At 46.8% G+C, this 16,754-nt stretch overlaps 1 protein-coding gene across 5 annotated transcripts in view; it reads right to left on the bottom strand.

Annotated features, from left to right (window-relative positions):
- Nucleotides 1-16,754, bottom strand: part of LOC119464405 (bromodomain-containing protein 7-like) — a 100,766-nt gene that overhangs the window by 73,228 nt on the left and 10,784 nt on the right. For 3 of the 5 annotated variants that reach the window (XM_037725374.2, XM_037725358.2, XM_037725389.2), the window contains exons 4-8: nucleotides 14,693-14,837; nucleotides 11,712-11,822; nucleotides 10,876-11,069; nucleotides 7,583-7,694; nucleotides 5,482-5,557 (exon numbers count right to left, since the gene is read on the bottom strand). In XM_037725374.2, coding sequence (XP_037581302.1) covers nucleotides 5,482-5,557; nucleotides 7,583-7,694; nucleotides 10,876-11,069; nucleotides 11,712-11,822; nucleotides 14,693-14,837 — 638 coding nt within the window. The remainder of the gene's footprint in view (nucleotides 1-5,481; nucleotides 5,558-7,582; nucleotides 7,695-10,875; nucleotides 11,070-11,711; nucleotides 11,823-14,692; nucleotides 14,838-16,754) is intronic. The other 2 variants (XM_037725365.2, XM_037725398.2) reach the window with 1 other exon arrangement.

Below are 16,754 nucleotides of genomic sequence, written 5' to 3'. Positions count from 1 at the left end.
GACCAATGGCGAACCGCGCTGGAGTCACGTGGTGGGCGCGGCCAATCGGTGGCTCCGGCACGACCTTCAATCATTTGCTTTTTGTGTGCTCGTTTCTGTATGGTGGAGATAGCTGAAGCGGCAAATGTGAAGACGGAGAAATGCGCTTTCCAACGAGACCAAGATGGCGGCGCTCGGCTGCGCCGTTCCGGAGATATCGTGGCTTGAAAAACGCCGTTCTTTCGCGATTTCCGCGAAATTTTTCGGCACCTTGGCTGATAAAACAATTTTTTTAGAGCACTTCTACTTGGTTTTCAGTGATGATATTTCGGAATCAGATAGAATAAGAGTTATAGAAACTGAAAATGTGATTTTCAAAAAATCGATTTTTTAGCCATTTTTCGCGATGCGAAAGCCGCGTCCCCCCTTAAGTGTGAGGCCGGTCGAAAAGGCTCTGTGGAACTTCAAGTGGCCTGGTACTGACACCGAATGAAATGTTTGTGCGGTCATTGAAGAAGTACTTAAATCTCAAACAAATCTCAAACAAGCTTGACTGTACGGAAGATGGCTTGATTTTCGTGCGATCACTTCTGGAGACAGTTTCGGTTTCGCGAGACTGCTCGTTCCTTCACGAGACTGCTCGCTCCTGCACCGAACCCCTTGAAGTATACGACCGGCAGCGCTCTTGGTGCTGATAACATGCTTAGGACAGTGCCAGAAACACTTGGTGGGTACGTTTTCAGTGTCAAGTCAAGCGAAATTTCGCGAAAGTGAAACTCTCCACGAAAGTGATCGCCCAAGAATACCATCCAAGGAAAGCTCAGTTACCTCTTCAAAAGAGGATGATGAGTGAAGAGAACAAGTTTCCGAATTGCGATTCCTTGAATAAAGGTACCATTTCTTTTTCCGTTCATCTCGTGCTACAATCGCGGTTTTATTTTTATTATTTCGCGTGACTGAAAAGTCGCCCCTCGCGTTCACGTTACATTCGGGTAAATGCGGTACTGCACACCGGTTATCAGCCGACTGCAGTGTGCCAACGCGCCAGCCTGCGTCTGCTTAGGGCTTTTTTTTTTTTTTTTTTCTCAGACGGTACCGAGAGAGGCGTCGTACGAGGCGGAGTTGGCGTAAAATTGCATCGTATAATCGAGGTTTTTAATACAGTAGAACCCCACTGTTGCGTTCCAGGGTGCTGCGTTTTCCCGGCTGTTACGTCGTTTTCAGCCGGTCCCGGCACAGCTCCCATAGAACCCAATGCATCGGTAACCCCGCTGTTACGTCGCAACTGTGGGACCGTTCCCGCATCATACGTTGCGAACTGCCACCCTGCGCCGGCCCGAGCGGCCATTTTGACTTTTCATGTTGCTTGGCTTGGTGGCTTGACGATGGCATTGGCCACCCAAAGTGCCGGGGGCGAAAAATTGAAGTATTTTCGGTTTCCGCCAGCAAAAGTATGGCCCTTGAGATCCGTATTTGCTATTTAAAGATGGCGTCTATGACGCGTTGTGGCCCTAAAATTGGTTTTGGCTCATAGATGTTCCGTATAAAGTTCAAGGGCGATAACTCCGTCACCGCGCGCTGTATGTGCGAGTGAAAGCGTGTGAGGGGAGTTGACGACCACGTCTTACGCGGGAAAGAAAGAAAAGCAGGGAGGAAGCGCGCCTTATTCCGTTGCGCTTAAGGCACTGGCGAGAGAGCGAGGGATAGCGGGCAGCGTTGTGCTCTAACATCATACTGCACGGCGGCACGCGGTCGCGCGGGCCGTATCTTGAAAGTGATCTGCGTGGGGGCAGAGTCTACGCAGTGTAGGTGCGTCGGCGGCTCGTTGCTTTGTGCGTGCTGTGTGTTCTCGGGGCTCAGTTTTCGTTAAAGCGATAGACAACAGCACGAAGGTCACTTCGCTCGCTTCTGCAGCAGCGCTTAAATTCCTCACGCCAGCATTTGACAGCGCGTGTCCGCGCTCATCGAGTGTGATGTGTTCATGTTTGCCTGTGGGCGCTGACACCATGCCTGTTAATTAGTTAATAAGCGAATGTTTACAAATTTATACGGACGATAAAACTACTATTCTTACTTTGTATGGCTTATTGCAATCGATACTTCGGCTGGCGGGCAAAACTACAGTGGAACCTCGTTAAACCGTACCCGCTTAAGCCGTAGTTTCTTATTAAATGTAGTTGAGACGAATCCCCGACTCGGCTACCCTTTAATTTAATGCGTTTGGTACCCGCTTTAGCCGTAGCGGTACATCGGGTACCTGTCGGTTAATGCGTAGTATTCACTCGTCGAATACCCATCATACTCCGTTGCAGTCTCGCGCTCCTTCGGCCAACCGATTCTGCACGCAGCGCGCTAAGCGTTGCATGCGTACGCACGGATCTCCGTGGCCATTGCGATGCCTAGCCTTCAAGCCGCGCCGCGCCGCGCTGCCCACAATCTCGGAGTAGTAATCTTGGAGGCCTCAGTGGAGTGACCTAGCGAGATCCCGTCGTCTGCGAGTGCTCTCGCGAGATCTCGCGTGACGCCGTTGCCGGCGAGAGCAGTCGGAGCAGCCGTGGACGTGCGCACATGTGCGCAGTTGTTTTGTTCGCCAGCCGTAACGCACGTGTGCTGAACTTCGCGACGACTTGAGGACGCGGCGTGATCGTGACAGGACTGCCCGAACTTCGCGACAGTGATCTGCGGACGTGGTGTGATTGTGACAGGACCGCACAATGTCGAACAGGCAAGTGAAGCATCGCGTGATGAGCATCAAAGAAAAGCTGGATATAATCAACGACATTCAACGTGGAGCAAAGAAGTCCGTGTTGGCAGGGGAGAAAGGCCTGCCACTGAGTACTGTTTGTGGCATTTGGGCAGCGCGAGAGAAGGTGCTTAATGGTGCACCGTCCAACCTCAAGCGTTGCCATTTAAGGGGCTCGAGTTACCCAGACGTCGAGGAGGCTTTGGTGCGTTGGCTAAAAAATGCAAGGGCAAAAAATTTGCCTGTGACCGGACCCCTTCTTACCGAAAAGGCGCTGTGCTTCGCCACACAGATGGGTCACGACAGCTTTGTTTGCAGCAGTGGCTGGCTCACTAGGTTCAAGACGCGGTACAACTTAACAACAAAGGTTGTTTCCGGCGAAGGTGCAGCGGCAGACAAAAGCGGCGCGGAGGACTGGGCCAGCGGCAAGCTGCAACATATATTGCGAGACTATTCCCCAGAAGATATATTTAACATGGACGAATCGGCACTTTTTTTAAAGATGTTGCCGAACAGAATGCTAGCTTTTAAAGGGGAAACCTGCACAGGCGGAAAGCAAGCGAAGGAGAGACTATCGGTCGCATTTGCAGCCAACATGGCAGGGACTGAAAAGCTGCCGCTCCTCGTTATCGGCAAGGCCGCGAAGCCGAGATGCTTTAAGGGTGGCCGACTTCCGTCAGGCGTGTTCTATCGTAACAACACTAAAGCCTGGATGACCTCGAAGCTGTTTGAAGAGTACGTGCGCCTAGTGGACCGTCGCTTTACCGCCCTCGGAAGAAAAATTGTTATGGTCATAGATAATGCACCGGCTCACGTGGAACTTGAGAACCTTTCTGCCGTGAAGCTGGAGTTCCTGGCAGCAAACACAACCGCACTTTCACAGCCCTTGGTGCTCGCGCGAGGTCGTACCCCGCCGAGCCGCACTTGCCGAAAGCCTAAGCCGAAGGATATTGCCCGTGCTCTCGCGAGTTGACCCATTGGTTAATGCCAGAGCAAGTAGCATAGCCGCCTGGACTTTTCCTAGCGGCGTGTCCCAGCTTGAGCCTGTGCTCTCGCCGTGACGTGCTATAGGCGCCTGTTCTTGTATTTTCGCCCTGGTGCGGGACCCCTTTGGCTCCCCGCCGCGCGTGCGTTTGTGCAGTGCTGGTGCCGACGGTTTCAGTAAACGGTTTCCGTCAACTCAGGGCTTTACTGTGTTTCTGCGTGCGTCGCTCGGTAGCCCCTTGCGGCCTCTGAGCTCGCGCGCGAGCGGTGCTGGAGGCGACGGCTGACGCGGCCCTGTGGCTCGCTAAGCTCGAACCCGCGGTGGTTGGTCTCCTGTGAGACACCAAGAACCCACAACTATTAGGAATTTTTTCTGCTAAAATTGAATAATTTTATTTTTTGATTTTGTGTATGTTTTGATGATACAAATTTTGGGTGATACGAATATTTCACGCGACCCTGTGAAATTCGTATCACCGAGATTTTACTGTACTGCTAGAGAGAGGACCAGGTGGCGCGAAGTGTGTGTGGTGTGCTCTGCGTGGATGGACAGCGTGGTGGCAGAGTCGCAGAGTGCAGTAACAAAGTGAATGTTAGCGACGAACGTGTCGGCCAGTCATCGTTCGTAACAAGTACGTTGATTAGTGCGTACCTGATCCACGTTCCCTGTGAACTATGTATTAACGAGGTTTTACTGTACAGTGGAACCCCAGTTATGTGAAATCCCGGGTTTTACGACAGATTAGTGCAGTCCTGGCAAACCCCCCTTAAAAGCAATGCACCAAAAGCTGATTATACAATGCGAGATTACGCATGTCCCATCTGATATGACGACCGGCACGAAACCAATGGCGGGCGCGTGAGAAGCACCACCAGCTTCCAACAAATCCCTTGTGGCACCGCACCCTCCATCAAAAGAGAGATAGCACCTTTCGCATGCAAAAAGCTCAGACTGGTTTAGGCTGCCTCCCAGTCTTTTTCCTTCCCTCGTATTCATTGCCCTCTCGTCTTTTGTTTCCTTTCACCTCTTGCTGCTCAACCGCCGCCCACCTTCGTCCCCTCGTTGCTGTCTCATTGTGCTTTTCACCCCCTTGGCGTTTTTTGTGTTGACTTCGCGTCCATGCTCCTCCACGTTTTCTCTCAGCAACGCCTGCTCCGTCCCCGGACGCATCTGCGTTTTTGGCACTCTGCCAAGCTATCTTTCCACAGTGCAAAGAGTGCTGTCGGCCATATACCTCAACACGAGCCTATGTTCATGGATGTGCTATGTAGCATCAACAACATATACAGAGATTCGTCCATGCAGGCGACACCGTAGGTGACCTCCTTGCGACCGTTGCTGCGTTCGAAAGAATGCTCTTGTTGCATGCCTCAAAGTTTACAAGAAACTAACCAATCTTTTCAAGGTCTGTAGGTGACTGAAGAACGTTTTAGCATGCTGGCGGGCACGGATTGTGGTACACGGTTTGCTAAATCATGATAAACCGTAAAGCGTGACTGGCCCTTGCACTGCAGTAATCTTTTCTCATTTACACTTTTGGGCGTTTTTTGTGTCCGAGTCTTGCAGAGTATTAATTAGCCTAAATTTTAAATTGAAGCTCCTCGCAGCTCTGTCCCATGAAGCCGCATATTATAGACAATTTTTGTTGGTCGGATTATACATTTTCGCATGGTCCCAAGAAAGTAATATAATTGGGGCTCCACTGTAATCACAATGAACTGTTACCACCAGCACAGTGGAACTATTACCCCAATACAGTAAAAACATATCTTACCATTTGTACTTCCGCAGTCTGGGTTTAATATTGCTAATGTAGTGCTTCCATCTTCCATCTGACGTAAAAAGCCAAACTGAGGAAAAAAAGAAAAAGGAATCGTTAAAACAGAATGTCACCTACAACAGTAAAGCAGTAACAGTATAGACCACTTATAATGTAACCGCTTATAGTGCAGGACCGGATATAGTACTGTCTTTTCAGACTCCTGTTAATTTTCCCATAGCACTCCATGTATACGCATAGCGCTTACAGTGCAGCCGCGGGAAAATCTCGCCGACAAGGGCGGTAGCGAGCACGCTTCTCAACGAGGTGCGCCCACCGATGGGAAAGGAGATGAACGAGGGCTATGCGGAGGAAGAGCATGAGACGTGGGGCATGAGTCCAAGGGCGATAAAATCGTGGCCGCGTGCGGGGAATGCGCGCCTTCACGGAGAGCGAACATACAGCGGAGAGCAAACGCGACTTCCATGGCGCGAAAGGCCGTGGGGGTATGGGAGGTAGGGAAGGGGGGGGGGGGGGGGGGGCGACGCTGTGCCGCAGGCCTGCGGCACCAAATGCGTATCTTGCAACCAGGCGCAAGGGGAACTGGCGACGCTATTTCCCACGCAAAAGGAGCAAAGCGGAAAGGCAACACGGGAGAGAGGAAGGGAAGGGGGGCGGCTTCTACTCTGCCAACAAATGCGTTCGAACCTGTGCCGGCTGTCAGTGTTGTGGCGCGCACCGTATCTTGAAAGCAATCTCCACACGGCTCTGACCTTTGTAGTATGCGCTGTGCTTACGCCGCTCAGTTTCCGTTGAAGCGATAGACCGCACGAGCTTTCGCTCGCTGCGGTGGCTGCGTTTCCCCACGCCCGCGTTTTGGCAGTGGTTGCCTGTGGTCATCAAGTCTATTCATGTTTGCTTCTGCGCGTTGACACCACGCTTGTTAATTCAGTTAGTAAGCGAATGTGTCAAGTTTATGCAGCCAATAAAACTAGTATCCCTACTCCTTATAGCTCTCTACTAATTTGCTATCGCAATTGATGCTTCGCCTTTCGGACGAAACTGCGACTTTTTTTTTTAATGATTACTTTGCTTCATGCGAAGATCGTGGGTACTTGGACATTAACCTTTCAACGTTCGTAAATTTACATGGATGCAAAGCTCCCAGTCGCACGCTTCGATTCTCGGATATGCGCAGCTGCTTGGTCTACATGTTTTGCATACATGCAGGGCTTGAAAAAAGTTGTTTTGGTTATAGTGCAGATATTCCCGACTCCGGCGACTTACGTTATAAGCGGTCTACACTGTATGTTAATTAAAATCTCATGGATATGGTCATAAAAGTTTAAACAAAATTTGCACAAAAAAAAAATAATAAATAAGAAAGGCCACATTTGGTGACGGCATGATAGGAAACACATGGAAAACCTCCTATTTAATGACAAAAAAGAACAGAAGAAGGAATCAAGGCATTTTTTCCGCTCAGAAAGTGATCACTGTCAGCTTGTCACCAAAGCGAATGTAGTGATAGAAACATTATCTGCCCCCTCCAGAAGTGAAGACAGATGATTTCTGGTTCCTCCCTGACCTATGACCAAGACAAGATAGCTGCACTGACATTTCCTCTTCCCTTGCACACTCATAAGCTGCAGCTACATTAAACCCTTTCCTCTGTCGTATTATCTTCTACATGCTGCTCGTTGCCTAGTTCAGTAAGGAAAGCAGCTGCCAGTAGACCAACAGCGGTGCACATTTTACTACTTGTTCAGACTTACTCCCATTCAGCTGCCCCACCCCATTTCTCCACCCCTTCCACCCCGCACTGTGTGCACACATGTAGCTTCATACAACAGTAGGACTGTTTACAATTACAATGACTCCTCTCTCACACCCTCCACAAAGAAAAATAATAATTGTGGGGTGAGTGGGAAGCAGTCATGAGGAAAATGTACAGTGACAATCAAAGATTGTGTCAAAAAAATTGCCACCAGGTTGGTTTAACTCGTTTTGTTGGCTCTCTCCCACTCTCCACACAAGAGCACAGTACCTTGGCAATATTTTTCATACAGACAACTTAAATCAGTAAAAGAGCAGTTGCTTATCATGACCAGCTCACCTTGCTATTCACTTTTTTCAATGTCAACCTGTCAGCTGCGGCTTGTGCCGCTTTTTGCGCTTGAAGCAGGATTTCACTTGCCGCCTGGTCATCTGATGCTGCCTCTTCACTTCTAGAAAAGAGAGCAGTAGAAATAAATGGAAATTCACAACTCTACAATCTCTACTTACTCACACCTAAACTGCATAAATACAAAAATAACCATAACTGCATCCGGACACAAGCCACAGCACAGATGCAGAGCAGACAACAAAGCATGAACATGAATGGGAGCCTGCGACCTGTATCAAGTACAATACCACTAGAATCTGCTCTAAGAAAGCGTGTAGCCATTGTGCTTAATTATGTTTACCTATTCCTTCATACTAAACAATCTCCAAAATCCAATAAGCTGGCAGCGCTGGAAAGTTAAACCTCTGCCAAAAATTGTGTCTTCCACAGACTCCATTCATTTCTACCCCGCCACAGACTCCATTCATTTCTACCCCGTGTAGAAAATCAGTGGATGGGAAAATGCTGGTCCACCTTCTATTTGCACTTTCAGATTGTAGTAGTGACACTGATAATTTGGAAAATCGGTAGTACTAGATACCTCCCCTGCATGTGCCCTGCAAAACAAGTACTAGTACCTACTGCTCCCTTTCAAGAGGCCTTCACAATGCTTAACCTACAATATTGGCCAGCTACCCCTGAGATCTTGTCATGGAAAGGGCTACAATGAAGCGATGAATGAGCTTCAAAATTAGAGTGGCAGCTGACACCAGCATGCACCACTGCTGCATATTTGACCACATACATTGAATATCTGGTAGCCTGAAAAGTACTTAGGTCTGCATTACCAAAAGCAAGCCAATATTTGGCAATAAACCCCACATGGTTTATCTTCAAGGAACCAGCGCTGAGCCAACAAATCGCTGACTACTTTAGACGTTTTGAGGAAAAGTAAATTTAGTACTGTCAAACATTTATGTAATGAACATAGATACAGTTACACATAATCGGCTATAACGAAGTGAATCAAATATTTGGCTGGCTTTGCTTTATTTCAGCGAGTGCTACAGCTAGTATAACAAAACTGAAAATGCAAGAATCTGAGGCAACATAAGTCACAGTGAAATGAATATTTGTTCACACGCGGCTCAAAAAATGTCTAAAGTTCAGCATTATCAACTTAAATGGCGCATTCTGGATGCACATGAGTGTTTTGTCCAGCAACTTGACTTGGCTAGCCCAAATTCGGCAAGTCAACATGCTGACCCCATGTGGTCACATTGATCACGCAGTTCTGTGTGAACAAAAGTGCAATGCAAGTCTAATTTACTGTTCACATGTAGCGTACCGGCATGGCAAGCCACCAACGAGCCATCAAAATTGACAAACCCTTTGCTGGCTCATCGGAGGCATTGCGTTTGCGTAACTGTCTAAACGTCCTGCATCCCACTAGTGAGAGTTCGTCTATTAAAGATGGCAACATGCTGCAAGTGCCCTTAGACCCTTATTATTTAATTAAACTTGCCAAAAAAAAATAAAAAATGTTTTGTTCACCCTTTATGCCATAAAACCAGCACCTTCGGTGTGAGACACTGAGTGAGGTTGACACTTTCGCTATTTTTGAAAGAAACAATGTAGGAACAAATGTTTTCTGTAAAATGTTATCCGTTGAACATCTAAGCAAAAAAAAAAAGTTCTTGTATTTAAGGATGAAACTTAAAAATAAAATGCAGCATTGACACACAGCTCAGCAGCATGCAGAAAAACATGGAATTGTGGCTTAGTGCCAAATAATCTATATTCGCGGACAACTTTCTGTGGCAATGAAGGGAAAGCTACGGGCTCGTGGATGCTGCACATGTGTTACCGCGCCAAGTAGTCCGGCAGCGTTTGACAGTGCTTTTGGTTTCTCGGAACAGACGCTGAATCGACGCAGCTTCCACGTGCGACAGTTTTGCATTTGCCCAAACGCGAAAGGGAAAAGCGGCAAAATAAGTAAACTTTTACACTCAGTGGTGTGTTCTTATTTAGCTGTTGCTAATAAGCTGTTTATGTTTTCTCTTCCCCAGCCTAAACCAGCGTGGATTGAAACACAGGACTCTTTTCAGAAGCGCTCTCACTTGTGCATGTTTTGCCTCCGTAGCTTTCCTTTCATTGCCACAGAAAGTTGTCCGTGAGTATAGTGATCTGTTTTGTTGTACCTAACTGGCAAGTGTCACACAGGTATGAGAAGGCTTTCTAGTAATTTGGATGACTTTCTGGCATGCATCATTATTGACACTTTACACATCAAACAACAAAGCTGGCCAACATCTAAAGCTAAGGTTTTGGTTACCACATCGCACAAACAGCTACAGATAAAAATACAGAAGGCAACAGTTCACACTTTTGTTCGTTGCTAAAAAGCAGCTACAGGCTGGCCCACTGTTAGCGTGAACATGTGAGCGTGTGGCCCTTTCGTAGCACAGCGCCAGGCACAGGAAGCCGCGAAAATCGAGCATGCAAAAAACGCTGGAAAGGTGTCCCATTCCCATTCTCTGCTCCTGAACCACCACATCACTTCGCCCGCGGGCGGCCACCTGGCCGTGCAGATCACACGTTATGTGATCCCACTTATAGGGGAAACATTTCACTTCCTGCACTGCGGTCCATGAAACATAGAAAGCATATATAAGTACACTCAATTATACCACAGTGACATACAGTGTGAAAAAGTAGCAGCAAGACTGTTTTATTGCGTAATTTTCTTTTCCGATTCACCAACGGTTGTTTTTACACGAAGTATCAAATCTCCCAATCATTCCATGGACCGTCCACAAGGTAGCCAGGGAGCTATACCTTGCAAAACAGTGCTGAAAACAAGCTGCTCGCAGTGTGACCCCTTGGCATTGCGTAACGCCACCCTCCATCCACGAAATGAATGCATTTTGGCCTATCGTGCGGTAACGTTCGAACGTGAAGCTTAGATAAAAGAGAATTTCATGTCGCCAAGACATTTAAAACACATCCCTTTCTATGCTCATTGCGTCCAGATGACTGCTTAGTGATACGCAACTATTGCCCTCATTATCGCATTCATCGCAACAGACACGTGAAGGTGAACTGAAGGGGTGATTCAGTTGCAGACGATACATGGCATGCACTGCTTTTGCTGTGTTCTACGCATGCGCTTGGCTTTCACCGCTTCCTGCGCTGAGCATGAGCCACGCGCTCACCCACATGCTCACATGTTCACACTAACAGTGGGCCAAGCTGTACAAAGGCACTACCAATCACTGAAAATCACACAAAAAAGAACGCACGATCCACTCTTGCTCTTTTTAGCAAATTCTGGACTTCCAAGTGGTGCAGCCTCTACAGGCACTGGAGCATCAGCAACATCAGTAGGTGGTTTGACATCAGGGGCAGCTGCAGTCCCATTGACATCAAACCCCAGCTCTTCAGATGTCAAGTCAGCAAAGAATGGAAGGGAACTCTCCAATGCCAAAAGCTGATCCTGAAAGGCAGTAAAAAAAAATACTTTCTCATTAGGTTTGCAGCAGAGCACAATATGCAGCCAAGAAATAATAATAAAAAAAAAGCTATTAACACACTGTATGTGATGTTTCACTCGGTAGCAGAATTGACAAAAGTCTATAGCGGTGCAACAGAGGGTGCACGCAAACGAATAAACAACAAATTCGAAAAATAAAATTTTAGGGTCTTACGTGCCAAAGCTATATGATCTGATCGCGAGGCACGCTGCAGTGGGGGTCTCCGGAGTATTGTTAACCAACCGGGCTTCTTTAATGTGCACCCAATGCACTGTACACAGGCATTTTTACATCACGCCCCCATCGAAATGCGGCTGCGACGGCTGGGATTTGATCCTGGACCCTCAGGCTTAGCAGCGCAACGTCAAAGCCACTACACCACCATGGCGGGTTACAACCAATTTTAAAGCTGACAGCAGATTTTCTATATTGTGCAACTTTCTGTGTATATTTATAAATGTAATTCCATGTTGAAGCAACGAAAACCATGCTTGTTTTTATCATTTTAAGATATGACCTCCAGGTGGTTGTTGGCCTCTTTATTGCTACCATTTTTCAATATTTTATCTTTTTGCCAGCAGTCCATTCCAATCACAGACAAATACCTTAGAAAGGAGCTTGTTTCCAGAGTACCACATACGCTTTGCAGACTTGAAGTAAACAGTGTCAGGTCGGTTGTAGGTCATTGCATTATCACACATTAACTTCAGGTCCTCCTGAAAACAAATGAAAATTGCACTGTGAATTACCACTTTGTCCCCACAGTAGTGAGTTATGTATCGGTCCAGGTCACTTTGTAGCACCAAAGCAGTGTTTTGGTGCAATCGGTATATGTGCACATGCATACGACAGTCGGTCGAGATGCAGGAAAAATGCCCAAACACAATGCTGCTATATCTGGCAATATTAGCTGGACTAACATGCCCCCAAATAATGCTCGCCCAGTTTTTATGAGTTCGAAGTAGAAAACTAACACTGAAATCAGAATAGAGCTCCTAACCAAAATAGACTTCCAATTCACACTCCATTTCTTAGCAAGAAAAACGTGGCATATGCCTCCGCTTCTGGCAATTGGGAAAAGATGAAACTAGCAAAGTTTACCTTCACAGAACAAAAATTTATGAACACTTAATGTTTGTTGCCCTCACTCTCAGAAGCACTTTACCACTGTTTACGGTCCATAGCATGGTCACCTGGCTTCCGCCTGGCTAATCCTTTGTCAAGCATTAAAACAAAATTGCAGTGTTTAACGTCAAGAAATTACACAGCGAATTATGAGGGACACAGTAGTGGAGGGTTCCACATTAATTCTGGCCACCTGCGGTTCTTTAACATGCACCCAAAGCATGGCGTACGAGCGTTTTTGCATTACATTATGCTTCCCTTGAAATGCACCTGCCATGGCCGGGGATAAATGGCAAGCATGCATGCCAAGATTTTAAATTATTGTTTGACGCTTTTTGCCTTTCATCAAGTAAATTTCACTTGTAGTTCAACATTTGGGGTGTCTATTTCTACTATTTCTGTCCTGTACTAGTTCTGTCCAATTGTGCTCGTAAATATATCAGCCGTTCTGGTAACCAAATAGCCAGCCTTAAGCAGCCTAACCAACTTTAACCAGCCTTAGTTGCAGATGCATACTTGCCAAGTTTGAAGAAACTAAATCCGGGAGATCCGGAAACTAAATCCGGGAGGCAGTCGGTTACCCCCCCCCCCCCCCTCCTGACGTCTATATTTGCAGGTACTGACAGGAGAACTTCAATACAATTTTATTCACAAATGCTTGCAAACGCAAGCATTTCATTGTCGCAAATTTTGCCTTACAGTTCTTTAAAATTTAATTCAATTCTCGGATCTAACGTCCCATAACCACCATCTGACTATGAGGCACGCCGTAGTGGGGAACTCCGGATTAATTTCGACCAGCTGGGGTTCTTTAACGTGCACCCAATGGACGGCACACGGGCGTTTTTGCATTTCGCCCCAACTAAATGCAGTCGCCGCGGCCGAGATTTGATCACGCGAACTCGTGCTTAGCAGCGCAATGTCAAAGCCACTAAGCAACCGTGGCAGGTGTTCAAAAATGTTTGATTCTAAGAAATTCCATTTCTTTCACATTTTGCGAGGACCAGATTTCCCAGCATCTTAGACGAGCGACACATGGACGAGCAGCACTGCGTCCTCGTATTCCCAATGTTAAATTGCTGCTCGCACTCTGCATTGCGCTGTGGCATCAACAAAATACCCAGTGTAAGAAGCAAAACCATTGACCTAATCTAGGCACCTCACCGGAAAAACCACTCGGGTTGCCTACATGTACAATTTTCTAGTTTTTTTTATGATTTAAAAAACTTCTCTCTCTCTCTCTCTCACTTCGGCTGAGCACTCCATTAAAAATACTTATACTTTTTGCGTCAACGCTCCATGCTTTTTTAAAGGGGCCCTGAACCACCCCTCGGGCTTGGCGAAATAACATAGTCCACGGGTAGCATATGCCGTTGTGAACATCTCAGCTAAGTTCTGCTGTCGTACGCGGTCCATGGAGCTCACAAGTGGAGTGCGAAGTCACCTTTTTCTCAAATGCTCTCGTTTCAAAAACCCTATGATCCTCGCTCTTTTCCGTGCTCTTTATTTCGTCATAAAGCGCACTCCAATACGCGGGTGCTATTGGTCGCTGCGTCGGCTACACCGCGGCTGCCGCGAGGTGCCGCCACGAGTCCAGTGGCTAAGCGCACTGCGGCTCTCTGAGGACAGCCGCGTTTGATTAGTGGGGCGTAGGCACCGAATCGGAAATTTGAACTGCGCGCCACGGTGATGTCTCTGGTGTCACGGTGATGTCTATGCCGTAGCCTTCGCAGTGCAAGGCTTTGGAATAGGAAGGGGAACACAATGGAGGCCATGTTTGATTGCCGATAACTCTGCTTCTGCTGAACGCATTGAAGTAGTTTTTGCGGCAAAGTGATTCTGAAATAGCCTATTTTCACTTCAAATATATTTCTCCACTTCAATAAAAAGTGGTTCAGAGCCCCTTTAAATCCATGACTGACCGTCATGGCTTTAAAAGGGCCCTGAACCACATTGCGTCAGTCGCTCTGGCCTACGCAATGCCAGAGCGGCTGCCGCAGAGGAGAATGATGGAGAGTCAAGTGTTGCTAGTTGCGGAATGCGGCATTCGCTCGCTAGCTTAATAAGACTAGGGCCACTAGGGCACTAAACAACCGCGTCAGCATAAGGAGCGGCTTCGTGGTTAACACAATAGCGCATGTATACAAGGTTTCCCTAGTACTTTCTTAACAATGTTTTGCGCGATTAACTTCCAACTGGATTGGATTGGGTTGGATTCTTTTTGACAATGTGGCCTGACAAAGCGCTGGACGCACATAGAAACGGGACACAAGTGCAATTTCCGGGAGATTTTCCTGTCAACCTTACAACTGGGAAAAATAGACCAAATCCGGGAGTCTCCCGGGTAATCCGGGAGACTTGGCAGTTATGAAGATACTCCCAATCCACAACACTAAATCCAGGTAGAAGAGATTTATATGTGACAAGTTTCAGAAGTACCATTATATGCTTAAGTGCTTACCCTGAACTCGCTGACACAGGTATATTCACTGTCATCTATCTTTTTTCTCATGGTACTAAAATCCATAGGATTGTGTATAATTGTTGAGTAGCCCGGTGCAATTATATCATTCACAGGCCAAGCAAAAAATTCTTGAGGGTCTCTCCTGGAATGACAACAGCAAAACAAAAGAATTTACTACACAATAAAACCAACAACCAATAGGACAAAGTGCACATGCTTGCAACATTTGTCCCATAAGTGCCATTGGGAAGAGCCATTTAACTTATAACTGAACAAAGTATTAGCTGTGCAGCATGTGCATTCACGAGTTATTGCATGCCAAATGCCCCAGAACCTGATTCAGCTTTTCAATTTATTTAAAAAGTAATTGAGGGTTTGATGAAAACTTGTCTGGTCAGGGATGATCACGGTAAAGAAAAGTGAACACCGACCACAGAATTAAAACTTTGGAAGAAAACGAACAAGACGTTTTGGCTCCTGCACGGGAGCCAAAACATCCCATTTACTTTTTTTTTTCTTAAATTTTAATTCTGTGATTGGTGTCAGCTTTTCTTTACCGTCATTTATACAGTCTGAATTTTGATTTTGCAATACTGGGTAAATCATGGTGCACAAGAACTTGCAAAGGATTGGTTCTTTGCAGCACGGCTACAAACTTGTCCCATATAACACAAGGCAATTCTTTCAACCCCCTTAAGGCATACTCGTGTCTTTCTTCCTGCACTTCTAACACACGGAGAAAAAAAAAAAGGTAGATGAGAGAGAACAGGTTTATTAACTCATTCACTGTTTTCCAAATGTTCTTGATTGATCCGTAGGTATTCCCAAAGTAACACTATGGCTATGAGACACACCCTAGTTAAGGACTACGGATTAATTTAGACCACCTGGGTTTCTTTAACGTGCACCCAAATCTAAGCCCACGAGCGTTTTGAATTCCGTCCCCATCAAAATGCGGGCCCTGCTGCTGGGAATTACACCCACGACCTTGTGTCCAGCATCAGAATGTGATAGCCACTGTGCTACCAGGGCGGGTAGCTTAAAGGGGCTCTGAACCACCCCTCAGGCTTGGTGAAATAATCTATTCCACGGGTAGCATACGCTGCTGTGAACATCTCGGCCAACTTTTGCTGTCATACGAGGTGCGTGGAGCTCGCAAGTGGAGCGCAAAGTCACCTCTCTCTCAAACGCCCTCGTTTCAACATAGCCATGATCCTCACTCTCTTCTGTGTGCTTTACTGTGCAATAAAGCACATTCGAATACGCGACTGCCATTCGTCGCTGTGGTCGGTTACACCGCGGCCGCCGCGGGGTGCCGCCACGAGTCCACTGGCTAAGCGCACTGCGGTTCTTTGAGGACAACCGCATTTGGCTTACGTTTAGCGCGGCGTAGGCACCAAAATCAGAAATTTGAACTGCACGCCACAGTGACGTTTTGAAGGGGGAGCATTGTGGCCCCGCCCCACTCCGCCGTAGCCTTCGCAGTGCAAGGCATGGAAGAAGAAAGGGGGAGCACATCGGAGGCTGTGTTGGATTGCCAATACCTCTGCTTCTGCTGAATGCATTGAAGTACTTCTTGCGGCAAAGTATTTCTGAAATAGCCTATTTTCACCTCAAATGTCTTCCCCCAGTTCGATAAAAAGTGGTTCAGGGCCCCTTTAAAGGTACTCTGGTGCTGTATTTTGCAATGGTTCTTTTTATTTTCCTTTTCTTTTTGCCCTTTTTCATTTGCTCGCATAAAACCACGCTCTTGCTATCATCGAAAGTAGCCACTCAGAAAAAATAAATGCTTGCCAAAACATTTCTAGGCGATTATCTCTTTAGTAGACACCCTAGAACAAATGATGAGACACCTGAATAAACAGGAAATGTGTACTATAGAAGTAAAGCAGTGAAAAAGAAATGAATGTCCCATAATAAAGCTGGATATTAAAGCATGATTGTGGTCGCACAATGAAGAACCAATCTACTGCAATTTCCCTCACACATTTTACCCTTAAATGGAAATTTAAACATGAAATTCATGTCAAAAATTTTTCTCATGGAATATTTTGGGAAT

The sequence above is a fragment of the Dermacentor silvarum genome, chromosome 1 (genome assembly GCF_013339745.2).
Source record: "Dermacentor silvarum isolate Dsil-2018 chromosome 1, BIME_Dsil_1.4, whole genome shotgun sequence".
NCBI lineage: Eukaryota > Metazoa > Arthropoda > Arachnida > Ixodida > Ixodidae > Dermacentor > Dermacentor silvarum.
This window is presented reverse-complemented; position numbering and strand designations above follow the sequence as displayed.